This window comes from Nansenia antarctica (genome assembly GCF_963989245.1).
Source record: "Nansenia antarctica genome assembly, chromosome: 2".
Taxonomy (NCBI): domain Eukaryota; kingdom Metazoa; phylum Chordata; class Actinopteri; order Argentiniformes; family Microstomatidae; genus Nansenia; species Nansenia antarctica.
In genome coordinates this window covers 32,779,062-32,794,724 of record NC_137675.1, presented here as the reverse complement: position 1 = coordinate 32,794,724, position 15,663 = coordinate 32,779,062, and the positions used below count along the sequence as shown (strand labels likewise).

At 42.4% G+C, this 15,663-nt stretch overlaps 1 protein-coding gene across 1 annotated transcript in view; it reads right to left on the bottom strand.

The window, feature by feature from the left end:
* Positions 1 to 6,591, bottom strand: part of ogal (O-GlcNAcase like) — a gene marked incomplete at both ends in the record, with an annotated part of 45,030 nt that extends 38,439 nt beyond the window's left edge. The window contains 4 exons of the mRNA XM_080522995.1: positions 3,256 to 3,386; positions 5,554 to 5,651; positions 5,983 to 6,034; positions 6,519 to 6,591. Of these exons, the coding sequence (XP_080379121.1) occupies positions 3,256 to 3,386; positions 5,554 to 5,651; positions 5,983 to 6,034; positions 6,519 to 6,591 (354 nt within the window). The remainder of the gene's footprint in view (positions 1 to 3,255; positions 3,387 to 5,553; positions 5,652 to 5,982; positions 6,035 to 6,518) is intronic.
* Positions 6,592 to 15,663: the final 9,072 nt, after the last annotated feature.

Below are 15,663 nucleotides of genomic sequence, written 5' to 3'. Positions count from 1 at the left end.
ATCAGACCTCTGCAGCACATCCAGAACACTGCCGCCCGCCTGGTGTTCAACCCCCCAAAATTCTCCCATGTCACCCCTCTCCTTCGCACCCTTCACTGGCTCCCGATAGCAGCTCGCATCAGATTCAAGACCCTGGTGCTCGCCTACTCGGCAGCAAATGGAACAGCCCCTTCCTACATGTAAGCAATGGTCACCCCCCCAAACAACAGAATTTCAGTTATGTACAATTCTTAAAGCAAGACAGCTGCCTGATATGCTTGATACATATTTTTTGTTGTTGTTGCATCAATTTTAATGTTGGACCAATGCATTGCATCTAATTAAAATACAGGCAAATAAACGTCATTAAGTTTAAAGTACTATCTTGGCTGTCTTTTTCTCTCAACGCTTCAATAGGTAGATCTTGCCTTCACCAAGGCCGAGGTCAGGGATCTTGGGCTTAAAAAGGTTGGTGACCACTGAACTAGATGATGAGACCTCAGGCAAAAAGACATCAAAACAAACTAACAAACAACTGAAGAGGGCTGCAGTACAGGCCTGGCAAAGCATCACCATGGTTACAGTACAGGCCTGGTAGAGCATCACCATGGTTACAGTACAGGCCTGGCAGAGCATCACCATGGTTACAGTACAGGCCTGGTAGAGCATCACCATGGTTACAGTACAGGCCTGGCAGAGCATCACCATGGTTACAGTACAGGCCTGGTAGAGCATCACAATGGTTACAGTACAGGCCTGGCAGAGCATCACCATGGTTACAGTACAGGCCTGGCAGAGCATCACCATGGTTACAGTACAGGCCTGGCAGAGCAAAAGTGAAAATCATAATTTCCAGTGTTTTGGTTTGAATTGTGCAAATATTAGCATCACCCAAATATTACACTTTTTCTGCCATTTTCCATTACTCTTTATGTAAATATCCTGCTACTCTCCCTCAAATGCTCCGTTTGTATGTGATTTAAGAGGTTAAGCCTCCTTCGCAACAGAATCACATTGACACACTATTATCACTATATATGTCTTATCGGATGGGTGCATGTTTTTTTTTAGGATACTGAGTTTTAATCTAGGGCAAATCTGATATCATCAACTGAACATTATCCCTCATTTAGATTTTAATCTAAATTTGAAAATGGATCAACAGTTTGGTTCAGTAGATGTTATTGTACTGTGTTGCATTGCCCTGCAGTGCCATAAATGAGGAGATTTCACCGCAAAGAAGTAGGTCAAGGCCAAAGTTATGGAAAGTAGGTTTAACGTTTAGTTCTGTTAAAGTGTCAACTGTGAGGCGGCATGACACTTGTAAATGTTTTGTAGTAACTGGATGACCTAATAAGGAGATGAGCCGCAGGTGTGAGTAACGACGCTCTAGTCGTAGAGAGAGTCATCTCTGTCATACCTGTATGTGATCCAGCTTGTGGTCATCTCCTTCAGAATGTTGGTTGCAATTAACCCAATGACACTGGCTATTTAAAATGTTCAAATGCATTAAAATGGCAAAATGCAGCAAGACTGTTTAGAATACAAAACTACGAAAATGATGTTATCTAAAGTTATCTTGTTGTTTGAGCTAGCAGAGTGTGCTGTATTTTGTAATGTAGTACACACACATACATGAATTGTATAGTATGGGCATGTATTATTTGCCTTTTGACTTGCATAAGTTCTGTAAGATTCTCCTGGCTGTGGGGGTTTTACGAACCGTTGTCTTAAGGGCCATATGTTTTTGCCTCAGGAAGTGCTGTCCATATATGGGCATTGTTAGAATGACTTCCTGTGAATCTGATTTGAACTTTAACCTGGAATGACTTGTAGGCCAGGTGACATCATTGTGGGGTCTCCTACTTTTCACACCTCAAGCATCTATGCAGTGACTGTGATAGGACCATTGTTTGTAACTGTATTTACATACTATTGTTTATAAATAAGGGTGTGAGCCCGGGGGGCTCTCTCTCTCATCTTGACCACGCAGCTTCTCTCTCTCTCTCTCTCTCTCTCTCTCTCTCTCTCTCTCTCTCTCTCTCTCTCTCTCTCTCTCTCTCTCTCTCTCTCTCTCTCTCTCTCTCTCTCTCTCTCTCTCTCTCTCTCTCTCTCTCTCTCTCTCTCTCTCTCTCTCTCTCTCTCTCTCTCTCTCTCTCTCTCTCTCTCTCTCTCTCTCTCTCTCTCTCTCTCTCTCTCTCTCTCTCTCTCTCTCTCTCTCTCTCTCTCTCTCTCTCTCTCTCTCTCTCTCTCTCTCTCTCTCTCTCTCTCTCTCTCTCTCTCTCTCTCTCTCCTCTACCAGACCAGAATCCAGCTCTGATATCTGTATACTTTTGTACTTTAAATAAATAGTCTTAAACTCAGAATTGATTCTTTGATTCATAACCAACAAGAGAAATTAACTACAGTAAGGTAGAAAAAAAACTACCTGTTCACTAAGTTATCTTACTAGAGTTGCTAACAATTTTAATTTTACAAAGCTAGCTTCAAAGTCACTCACCAAAAATGTAATAGCAGCTGCAAGCAGGAACGCAGCATATATCCACATAAAGGACACTGTAGGCTGCTAACAAACTTATCAACAATACAGCCAAACATTGAACATAGGAAGGAAAGGCTCAGAGACGAGACGAGCTGTCAATGAAACATTCAAGCCTCACGGCCCATAAATCCTGTAGTTTGCTGGCTTGAGAAATAGTGATAAGCAAAAAAGCTACTTCTTGCTTCTTTTTGAGCATAATTAGTCATTGTAATCAATTATATTACAGTATGTAACCTAACATGTACCAAGAAATTATTGAATTTTGGTAAGTTTAAGGTTTTGGCTATGTTTATGATAATTCAGCCTCATAAAGGCTTCCCTGACTTTCATTGACATATCTTTGGTCCTCATGTCAACAGACCCCAATAGCAGAACTCCAAAGGCAAACACAAAGCCTAGAATCAATACTAGACATTGACAGCTCTATAATGCCTGAACAAGTGATGTGACAGAACAGACCAGACAGAACACACCAGAGTAATCAATTTGGGTACCCTGAAATAGGGGGACTGTGCATAAAAAGTGTTGTCATTTCTGAAGGGAGAAACCAATATGTACACAAATACCATCAAATACATGCTAAATCTCTACTTTAACCTCATAGTAATGGTTTGATTTCAAATTGATTTCAAATCAGACTTTTGGAGCGTAGAGCCAAAAGAAGATAACATGCTTCACTGTCCCATTCCACACGCAGGGCCCCTGTCGGTCCACACATTACAACATTAGTCTACCTGATCCAGTTTCTTCTTCAGGGTGGCCAGTTCTTTGGGGTTGGAGAAGGTGATGTCCAGGCCTGGGGAGATGGCGTAAATAAAATCCACACCATGCTCCTTCGCCTTGGATATCAGGGCTCTGAGGTGCTCTAGCAAAAGAAGATCAAATACCAGACATCAATTAATTAATTAATTAATTTTGCCATTTAGCAGACGCTTTTAATCCAAAGCGATTTACAATTACGAATTACAGGGACATTCCCCCTGGAGTAACTGAGGGCTAAGTGCCTTACTCAAGGGCACACTAGTAGTGGTGTGGTTTCAGGCGGGATTTGAACTCACAACCTTCCGATCACAAGTCCAACTCACTATCCACTAGACCACCACTACCCCTTACCCCTACCCCAATTAAGAGTACTTTGATTTTCACCAGGGACGTTGGTCGAGACACTTCTTTCACATCTTCAACATCTTTCACTTCTTCAACATCTTTCAAACGTTCACTTTTACAACAACGACCTGAGAAGAGCCGTTTCAAGAGATAGTTCTAGAAAGTTCAAGGAAGGGCAAGTCAGCACTGATCTGGACTTGTATGACATTTATTATGTATTATACAACAAATACATTTGACTAAGTAAGTGAATAATTTATGCACAAGTCACAGCAGGAAAAAGTAGTCTATGCTCAGGCCTGGGGCCATTGGCAGTCGTGACGCTAGAGACCAGGGGCCCGTTCCACTATGCGAGATTATCTTCTAAGCCTCGATAAAGTTCTAATCGGCGATAATGTTAGCTTGCGTTCGGTGCCATCAATGTGGCTCAAATAATTCGCTGTTTGGTTGCTATGCAACATATCCTTCTGAGTCAGATATAATTAGCCTGGTCGCGAGCAGGCTAAAAGACTGGCTAAAGTAATGCGTGCGTAAAAAATGTCTCACAGGCGGAAACTACATCCCGAACGACAGTTCCTCAAGTGTCTTTTAGGAAATATTAGTTCCCACTTTTTACGAGATAGATAGATAGATAATTTGAAAGTGTGATCGATCGATAGATAGATAGTCTGATTGTGTGATAGATAACCTGATATTTTGAAAGTGTGATAGATAGATAGATCGATGGATAAATAAATTAAAAAGTGTAAAAAATAAAATAAAATAAATAGGTATGTCTATCAACTTGCATTGCTTTCGTCACAACGGTCTGGCTGGCGCAGTGGTTAAGGCAACCAGCTAGAGTTCTAAAGGTTGCGAGTTCGAGACTTGACTAAGTGATTTTTTTTTTTTTTTACATTTAACCGAAGATTTCATGCAAAGGCTTCAAACACCATTGTAATCGTGTCAGTTCTTGTAAATTAGCCTGCACCATAATTTTATAGCCTACATACTTTTTTAGATGAGATTTTAGATTAGATTCAGACAACGAAATGCAGTAAAAAGTGTGTCCGAAGAGGGATTTGAACCACAGTCTAAAAAATTACGAATAGATACTATGGCAGCGGTCGATACCACTAGGCCATTGTGGCGATATGACGGTTTGTAGCCTACTGCTGATATCACCACAGTAGTAAAATTCATTTATTAAAATATGAACATATAACAATAACTGGGGCTAGTATGACCGACGCATTTAATCGGTCAGCAATTTCTTGCCAAACCATTTCCCTCGCCTTGTTAATTGCGGCAGTATTGCACTATTTTACATCTTATTTTTCCGTCTTCATAAAGATCAATAATTCGGAATGCTGCGCAAATGTAGGACCCCTGCAGAGTGGAGTATCTTCATTTCGACAGATCGACTCTTCGGGGCTCTTTATGTCTGCGTGCACGCGCCCATATCGAAGATTTGTAAGCCGGTGTTCTGTGAACACTGATGACACAAGCCTGATCCTCGTTCGAGGAATCACCTGAGGCTTGAATTCCAATCCCGAGTTGCCTGATCGCCTGATTTATTTAAATCGCCGATATACTAATCCATGTTAGTGGAACGGCCCCCAGGCTCCTTATCTTCTAGTATGACACAGTAGAAGATAAGGAGTATCTCCTTCGCAACATAACAATACACATTTTATGATCCCTAATATATGTCTTATCAGAAGGGTGTGTGTGTGTGTGTGTGTATTTTTTTTTATATGATACTGAGTTTTAATTGAGGGCAAATCTGATATGGAACATCATCAATCATGTAGATTTTAATCCAATCTTGAAAATAGACACACAGTGATTTTGTGGTCCAGTAGAAAGCAGTTATCGTACTGTAGTAAACATTTTTCTATACTGTAAACTTGTTTCCTGGGAGGTGGGTTCCATGGTTGCCTCACCTGCCTCCTCGGGAGAGTACAGGTCTCTCCAGTACATCCTGTGTTTGTAGTCGTCCTTGGGAGCGTATAGGTACGTGTTCAAGCCCCACAGCTGCTCCCTAAACAGAACACCATACATTAGAACTTGATTAGTTGATTAGAATGATCCCAATTATTTTTTTGCTATCCAGGATCAGATCAAGCTGGTTGATTTCCCCTTACAATCTGATTCAGATTATAGGTTTTGAACAACTGGGCCATGATGATGATATTGAGTCAATCTGGATTGGTGCTCCAGGCTAATGTGGACACAGAGAGGCAGACAGAGAGTGGAGATGACATCTCTGAATGCTTCTTCTCTCACTTCTCAACAGAGAGCTGTTTTTGAGATGGCACACAGTGTCTGGGGAGAGTTTATTACCTTCACAGTGTCTGTGGAGAGTTTATTACCTTCGGAACAGTTCTGTTCTTTGCTCCATAGTCCATGGTCGCCCATAAAAGCCTGAGTCAAGCAAAGGTCACGTACGTTACCATCTGTCAGTAGCCTATAGCATGAGTGTTTCATATAGCAATGGTTACTGGATTCTACGGTCTGACAGACACAGGAGTAGCATGCCTGCATTAAAGGAGCAATCTGGGATTCAAACAAAGCGCTCTTCCAGCCATGTCTTTTGGTAAACAGCTGAGGGTCAAAATGATAGGTTGAATCACGTTTTGAAGCTTTACAGTGTTAGTTCACAATGACATTGTTTACAAATAACGGTGTAAAACAAGTTTATATATTTGTTTATAAGTTTATAGATTCTGCTGGGGGTAAGACAATTAAATTAAGCTCATGAGGGATTTATAAGTGATGATTCTTCAAGAAGCAATGGCTATAGATCATTATTTTTGTCCAAACATAGATGTAAAAATGTATTTCGTGTAAAACTCCAAATGAGTTTAAGCATCCCGACTCTCCACACCTTTGATTGTAACTCACTCACCCTCCACCACTCCGCTGATGAACCGTCTGGTCTTGCCATCCTCTTCCCCCTGTGAAGCGTTTGTTTTCGGCATGATTTGACCACTCAATCTATTCAGTTCAGACCGTCGGATAAGCAAGGACGCGGAGAGTCCAACGTTTTAGTGAAGCGCCAATGATATGGCATGCACCTGTCTCCTAACTCCACGTCTCGTTCAAAGCAAGTAGTTTTGAAGCACTTTGTAGGTTTTCCTCTGGGGGTAAAACCGACCACTTCTGTCCGCCTCAATCAGCAGACTTTATGGATGGAGAAAGATGTTCCTTATTGCGTGTCCGCTCACTGCCGCTGCGCAGACTCGGAACCTTCAATAATAATACTAATAATAACAATAATAATAATAATAACAACAACTTTGGTTTGTATAGCACTTTTCCTGCAAACGTTGCAGCTCAATAAAACACTATTGCTACGATGACAGTGCTAGTCCATCGTTAGAAGAATTCTAATGAAACATGGTTAAGAAGTTATTTTATCTAGCTATCCTAGCGATACACAGGCGTGAGTTGGTCGACGTACAAAGGACTACCGGGGTTGGGCGTCTTAAAGGGCCAGTCTGCCCCAGATCAGCACCTCTGGAAGGACATTATACCGTCACGATGTCCCATTTGACAGTGACATTATTTTGCCGGTCGTTCCGCTGGTATAATGAAATATATTCCCTTTAGGAAGTGGAGGGGACTGAAGACAAAATCTACAAATATCTAATAGGCGAGTCAATATATGGTTTAACCCCAAAAAAATTGATACAAAAGGTTTTTCAATGGGTTCTGGTAGTATTGGGCGTGCTAAATAACATACTAAAAGTCGACCAAAATCGACGCCTCCGAAAGCCGTCATTTCCAAGATGGCGTCCCAGATGGCGCCGGGGCGATTAAAATGGCTATATCTCAAATTAAGAAAATGGTGCAAAGGATTTCTCAACTGATTCTGGTACCTCTGGGCATGCTCACTAACATACTAAAAATCTAGGAAAATACACCTTCCAGAAAGGCTTCATTTTCAAGATGGCGTCCAAAATTGCGGCCGGCCAAGCTTAAAATGGCTATATGTCAATTGAAAAATTATATAAATGATTTTGTCATTTGATTCTGGTACCCCAAGTACCCCTAGACATACTTAGGAACATACTAAAGTTTTAGGGAAATACACCTTCCGAAGAGGCTTAATTTTCAAAATGGTGTCCAAAATGACGACTGAATGCCTGTATCTCAAATGGGAAAACATTTCTAAAGGATTTATAAACTGATTCTGGCACCTCTATACATTAATAACGAGCAAAATATCTAGCTAAATATATCTGCTAGGAATGCATCATTTGCATCATCAAAATGGCTGCCTGTAGCTTATTTTGGCTAAAATTAAAATTGGTTATTATATTCAACCTAGAAAGCTGGCTTTGGTGTTGAACACAAAATAAATTACCCACTTATTGTGGTCTTTAGGCCTACTCATCATCATCTTCAGGATCCTCTGGGAGAAACTTGTTATGTGGATTGTCACATTCATGAAGTTGACATGGTCCACAGACAGTAGTACAAGGTAGTCCATATTTTCTGCATGAGCAGCGAAGTGTTTTGCAGGCAGTGGTACAGTTACAATGAATGACCTTCAAGAGACTGTCTGGAGCAGCATTCATTGTTGACATGAGTGGGACAAATCTATTGTCCTGCAGGTTCCAGCCCCAGTCTAGAGCATCTATACCATCATCTGTTCCCATCCAGACCATGACCTGGTAGTATGCTCTACGACAGTGGAATTTGGTAGCAGATTCAGTTGGTGGTAGACGTTCAGGCGTTACCGTTGATGAAGCTGAGACAACCTTCTTGCTGAAAATGTTATATCTCATTTTTGCAAGCGAATCTGTGCACTTTCCACCAAAAAAGACAGCCATTGCTTGGCACCCAAGGTAATCGATCACATCTGTTGTCTGGTTTGGTACAGTGAATGCATTGGCACAAGCCTGAAGGACAGGATCCCCTTTTACAAGTTTTTGGAATGCTGTCTTTTTGCCAACTCCGAAGATCCGGGAAGTTGTGTCACAGCCAGTCACAGCATGGATGAACAGCAACTGAGAACACACATCCTGTCCGAGTACTTCTTTCAAATGGTTTATGGCGTACACTTTAAAACTGCCATCAGCTTTCGACTTGTCTGATCTGAAATAAAGGCCCTTGCTATCTCTCTGTGCATAGTAAAGAAGTAAGACGAGGAGATCAGTATCTTCTCCAATCAGCGTCGTGGTGTGAAGAAGAGATGATCCCACTGCGGCCCTTACTATGTCTACATCAGCATCTCCAAGTGAATTGACCACAGTGCAATCCCGTTCTTTCAGTTCATCACTTATCATGTGGATCAGTTTCTGTTTATTCAGATCTCTTGACAGGAACTCCTCCTTCTTACCTGAGAACTCTGTCTCAGCAGTGAAGTTGACAATGGGATGAATATTGTTTCCTCTTCTTTGATGTGTGTTGTCTTTAATGGATGGCCCATCCTCATAGCCATCAAACACAATGGTTGTAGCTGAGCCAACATGTTGGATGGTGAAGTCTGCATATGACTGTGCAATTTTACCATAGCTTTGTCCGTGCTTCCATTGTATTCGGTGAAGGAGTGAACCACCATCAAGAACATAATGCTCCGTTTCTGGTACAGAATCTAGGATTGCATCACTTGCATGATCACAGATCGCGTGCGCTAGTTGTGGTTTATCAGCTTTGCGGAAGACGTTTCCGGCTTCAAAGAGGGCAGGAGGGAAAGGACTGAGTTCGTAACGCATAACCTCCTCCAATGACAGCTCTCCAGTTTGGGAGACAATAAGGAAACGTTGAAAAAGAAGTGCAGAATCAATGATTCGATCAGGAGCAACCTTGATAGACGATTTTTGTCCAAGGGTTATGGCTTTATCCTTTCTACTAAATGAAAATGTGAATGCTGGCTGTCCGATCATTTTGTGCATGATGTTGCGTCCAACAGAGTCATAATCATGCACGTTCACTCCATCCTCAGCGACAACACCTGTAACAACATTCCTTAAAGAAGAGTCTGGAGAGAAAGGTGAACATATAGCAAGTTTTTTTTTTTTTGTGATCAATTTTTTATTATTATTTCAGGGAGTAAAACAAGGGGAGTGGTAACATACAAATAAACAAAGGAGAAAATAGAATAACAAAAATACGGTTTACCAGTACAGATACAAAATGTGCATAAACCTTTCAACCCCCCCCCCCTCCCCTTCCCTTCCCAATCTCCCTTTACCCCAGTAGTTCCCCACCTACCCCTCCTCCCACAAATGTCCCTCCCGCCAGATACCTCCCACCCACCCAATCACAACCCCCCCGCCACCCACCCCCCCCTATCACAGCCCCCCGCCCAATCACAGCCCCCCGCCCCCCCCCTACAGGACCCTATGGAAGGAGCAAATCGATTAGCCTATAGTAGTGTATAGCAAGTTTTGAAGTGATCTTCTCCAGGTCAGCAGCATCCCTTTTCATCCTTGCCTCTGTTGAATCCTTGTGCTGTTCTGATGTTGTGTATGTCTGGTTTGAGAACTCCTGCATTGCGGTGTTATACTCTGATGTTATGCCCTTTGACATTGTCCAAAGGGATCTCTGATTGTCGGTCATTCCACTTCCATGTGTCATCCCTCCTGTAGTCTTCAATGACCTCATCAATGTTGTTTCGATTACAAGATCTGAGCTGAGGCCTGCCCATGATTGGCTGCTGCGACGGATAACATGAAAACCCTTTTCAAATTGTCTGAAGACATCTGGGTGGTTGATGTGAAGCTGACTCATCTCTTGTAGAGGAGCTCCAGGGCGCCAGTTTGGACGCCATCTTGAAAATGATGCCTTTCCGGAAGGTGTATTTTCCTAGATTTTTAGTATGTTCACAAGCATGTCTAAAGGTACCAGAATCAAGTGAAAAATCATAGTTATATATTTTTTTCTATTGAGACATAGCCATTTTAAGCTTGGTCTGCCGCCATTTTGGACGCCATCTTGAAAATTAAGCCTTTCTGGAAGGTGTATTTTCCTAGATTTTTAGTATGTTAGTGAACATGCCCAGAGGTACCAGAATCAGTTGAGAAATCCTTTGCACCATATTCTCAATTTGAGATATAGCCATTTTAATATCTCCACCGCCATCTGGGACGCCATCTTGGAAATGGCGGCTTTCGGGAGGGTCGATTTTGGTCGACTTTTAGTATGTTATTTAGCACGCCCAATACTATCGGAATCCATCGAAAAACCTTTTGTATCAATTTTTGGGTTAAGTGCTTTTTTTTCATAGATTGATTCACCTATAAGTATTTATTCAATCTATAAAACATGAGCCAGACATGAGAACCACTACACAGTAATTATTTTTTATTAAGACAGAACTGTCATTCCCTTCAAAAGGGAAATTCTACTTTTACATACACTTACTCACTTTTAAGCAAAACTTATATATTTGGAAAACAAACAAAGACATTAAAGTGCTATCCATTCGAAATGTATCTTTACAAAGTTCCAATGATGTGTATCCTACACATCTTAAAATAAAAATATAACGGTTTTTTTAGAACATTCGAAATGTATCTTTACAAAGTTCCAATGATATGTATCCTACACATCTTAAAATAAAAATATAACGTTTTTTTTTAGAACATGGCAAAAAATAAAAATAAAAGTGAGTTGAAAACAGGAACTAATTAGCATTGCTAAAATGTATGAACTCTATGAACTGTATGAACTCTATGAACTGTATGTATTCCCTTCAAAAGGGAAATTCTACTTTTACATACACTTACTCACTTTTAAGCAAAACTTATATATTTGGAAAACAAACAGACATTAAAGTGCTATCCATTCGAAATGTATCTTTACAAAGTTCCAATGATATGTATCCTACACATCTTAAAATAAAAATATAACGTTTTTTTTAGAACATTCGAAATGTATCTTTACAAAGTTCCAATGATATGTATCCTACACATCTTAAAATAAAAATATAACGTTTTTTTTTAGAACATGGCAAAAAATAAAAATAAAAGTGAGTTGAAAACAGGAACTAATTAGCATTGCTAAAATGTATGAACTCTATGAACTGTATGAACTCTATGAACTGTATGAACTCTATGAACTGTATGAACTCCTATGGCTCTGAGGTAGGGCTGCACGATATATCGTTTCAGCATCGTCATGTGATTTGCGCATTTTTGCGATTTTTTGATTCCAAAAAGAAAAGGCAGTATGACTGTGCCTTGTAATTGTTGCCACAGCCCGAGGCAACACAACTCATTTATTTGACCATTTAAATCGGCACCTCAAAGCTCTGTACGACAAGTGCAAAGCCAGATCTGAATGCCATCCAAAGCCAAAGACTATTTTGGATGCCTTTGCCAGTGTTACACCATACGAGAAAGGTTCCAAACGGCAGAGACATCACTGATGAGATAACTTTTCACCTTGTGAAAGAGATGGTATTTACAAAGTAATCTGGTGAAAATTCCTGTCTTTTTTTTCCGCAATAAAAATAAAATAAAATATTGTGCAGCCCTACTCTGAGGAAATGCTTGATAATTCTTTTCATCCTCTCCTCCTTTCTGCCACCTTTTCAACCCTTTCTAAACAACCAGAACATGGCAAAAAAGAAAGAAAAAAGAAAGTGAACATATTAGCATAACATTTATAAGAACAGATTAGCTAAATTGTATGAACATAATATGGCTCTGAGGTAATGCTTGATAACTCCTTTCATCCTCTCTGCTACGTCTTCAACCCTTTCTGGGCCTGCTTCAGTAATGTGTCAAAGTCCAGCTCGTCACACGTGCTTTCAGCTGGAGTTGAGTCTGCAAAAGACACAGAAACAGAATTATACCCGACTGTTAGGTCACGACAACATTCCATCTTCAAAATGGCCAAATATCATGGACTGCTTGATGTTTTCACAGATTTTGAGTTTCTAAAACGTTTTGTACACTATCCCGCTGTGTAAAACAATTGCATTTCCGCTTAATGTGCAGCTAAACCAAGGAGGGATCAGCTAAACCAGAAAGCTAAACCAGAGAAGGATCAGCTAAACCAGAGAGGGATCGGCTAAACCAGAGAAGGATCAGCTAAACCAGAGAGGGATCGGCTAAACCAGAGAGGGATTGGCTAAACCAGAGAGGGATCGGCTAAACCAGAGAAGGATCAGCTAAACCAGAGAGGGGTCAGCTAAACCAGAGAGGGGTCAGCTAAACCAGAGAGGGATCGGCTAAACCAGAGAGGGATTGGCTAAACCAGAGAGGGGTCAGCTAAACCAGAGAGGGGTCAGCTAAACCAGAGAGGGATCGGCTAAACCAGAGAGGGATTGGCTAAACCAGAGAAGGATCGGCTAAACCAGAGAGGGATCGGCTAAACCAGAGAGGGGTCAGCTAAACCAGAGAAGGATCGGCTAAACCAGAGAAGGATCGGCTAAACCAGAGAAGGATCGGCTAAACCAGAGAAGGATCGGCTAAACCAGAGAGGGGTCAGCTAAACCAGAGAAGGATCGGCTAAACCAGAGAGGGATCGGCTAAACCAGAGAAGGATCGGCTAAACCAGAGAGGGATCGGCTAAACCAGAGAGGGATTGGCTAAACCAGAGAGGGGTCAGCTAAACCAGAGAAGGATCAGCTAAACCAGAGAGGGATTGGCTAAACCAGAGAGGGGTCAGCTAAACCAGAGAGGGATCAGCTAAACAAGAGAAGGATCGGCTAAACCAGAGAGGGATTGGCTAAACCAGAGAGGGGTCAGCTAAACCAGAGAGGGATCAGCTAAACCAGAGAGGGATCAGCTAAACCAGAGAGGGATCAGCTAAACCAGAGAAGGATCAGCTAAACCAGAGAGGGATCAGCGAAACACCATCATTGTAGAAGCGGAAATGCAATTGCGAGTTCTCAAATGCGTCTTGGGGTGTACAAGTTAATTTGTGGATATTAAGCATAATTTTGGACACAGGTACGTGTACTCATGGTTGACTTAAGCCATTTCCGCGATTACTTTTAAGACTGGATAGAGACCCACTATAACATTTTCATCAATAATATCCAATCAATCATCCTATTGGTGAGGGACGAATGCATCTTTGAAGAACTTGAACAGGGCGGTGTTCCAGTTCCCCACCTAGATCAGCATAGTGTGATTTGCAGAAATGTCGCCTTCCTCCGAAGCTGAGGTCAAAGGGCAACTCGTCTGGCCTGCGCAGTTTGCTGCCCTTCTCGATGGCAGCGAAGCAGTCGGCCATGTTGTAGAAGGTCACAAAGCCGTAGTTATGCCTGTGGACAACAGACAGGGTTAAAACAACGAAAGCAGCACCGACTAGGGGTGCAACGGTTCTCGTTTTTTTTACGGACGGTACGGTTTGCGTTCCACGGCTCAATTCACTAGTGAACCGTGACGGTTTTCGGTTTATGCTGCGATTTGGCCGCGTTCGTAAATTAGCTCTGAGAGCGCCGGAGCGTCCACGTGAATGCCTCGAACGCGGCCTTTGGTCAGAGGTCGAGTTGGTCTGGAACGCAGTTGTACATCTTTACTGCCTAATTGGCTGCCTAATATCCAATCACAGGGAAGAAACAAAAACACTGTTAGAGAAAAAAAAGGTGAAGATGGCGACCGGATTACAACACATGGCGAACCCAGTTGAGAGGCAACAGTTTGAGGAAGCCCCGGATTCCTACAAGTCTGCGGTGTGGGGTCATTTCGCTTTTCCCGTTGAATACGACAATAAGGGGGAAAAAACAGTGGACAGAAACATTACTGTCTGCAAGCTCTGCTTAAAGCGTGTGCCATATGCTAATGGATGCACCTCTAACATGAACCAGCATATTCGCCGCTACCACTCAACGATAACACTGACTGGGAGCAGGAAAGCCAGTCAGGTAGCGTCAGTGAGCAGACAGCAGTCTCTCTCTGATGCGTTCGGACAGACGTACACTACCACTTCAGAGAAACACAAAAAAATAACCAATGCAGTGGGGATGTTCATTGCAAAGGATTTGCAGCCCTTTTCGGTGGTTGGAGATTTGGGTTTTCGAAATCTGATAACTCTCGAGCCCCGTTACAGTGTCCCCTCCCGTACATCATTCAGCACCAAAATAATCCCCAGTATTTACCGAACAACGCGCAGAGGCATTGAAGACGATTTGGCAAAAACACAGAGCTTTGCACTGACTACGGATGGTTGGACCTCCCGGGCAACAGAGAGTTACCTCACTGTCACGGTCCACTACATGTCACCGGATTGGGAGATGAAGAGCGCAGTACTGCAAACTCGTCCACTATACGAAAGCCATACCAGCGCGCACCTGGCAGAGGAACTAACAAATGCAGTGACTGAGTGGAAATTGGAGAGGCCAAACATAACAATTCCCGTTACAACAGACAACGCAGCAAATATCGTAAATGCGATCCATGAAGCTGGTGGACTGGGGACACAGATCGGCTGCTTTGCGCACGTCGTAAATCTCGCCGCCAAGAAGGCAGTGGCAATAACCCCGGTGTCCCGCCTCCTCGGTAAGATCAGACATGCAGTCACTTTCTTCCACAAAAGCACCACAGCCCACCATATTCTGACAATTAAACAAGATATGTTAGACTTACCAAAACACAAATTAATCCACGATGTCGCAACTCGTTGGAATACAACACATGACATGTTGGAACGCTATGTGGAACAGCAGCCCGCCATCTACTCTGCCTTACTAGACAAAGGTGTTAAGGTTTCTGCCAAGAACATGGCGATGTTGTCTGACAGTGAACAGAAACTGTCAGAAGAAGTCATTGACCTACTAAAACCACTGAAAACCGTGACCACTCTCATGAGCAGTGAAACATCCCCCACCACATCAATGATACTCCCCCTGAAGGAAATGATACTGAAATCCATGGCACCAGGAGATGAGGACAGTGCAGCCATCAAACTAGCCAAAGCAGCCATTACCCAGGACCTGGAAAAGAGGTACACAGACCCTGATCTCCAAGCATACCTCCAAAGAGCCACAGCCCTGGACCCCAGGTTCAAATCCCTCCCTTCCCTTGATGAAGCCTCTCGTGCCAGACTCTACAGGGATCTCACCACAGACATTCTGGAGCATGAACAGC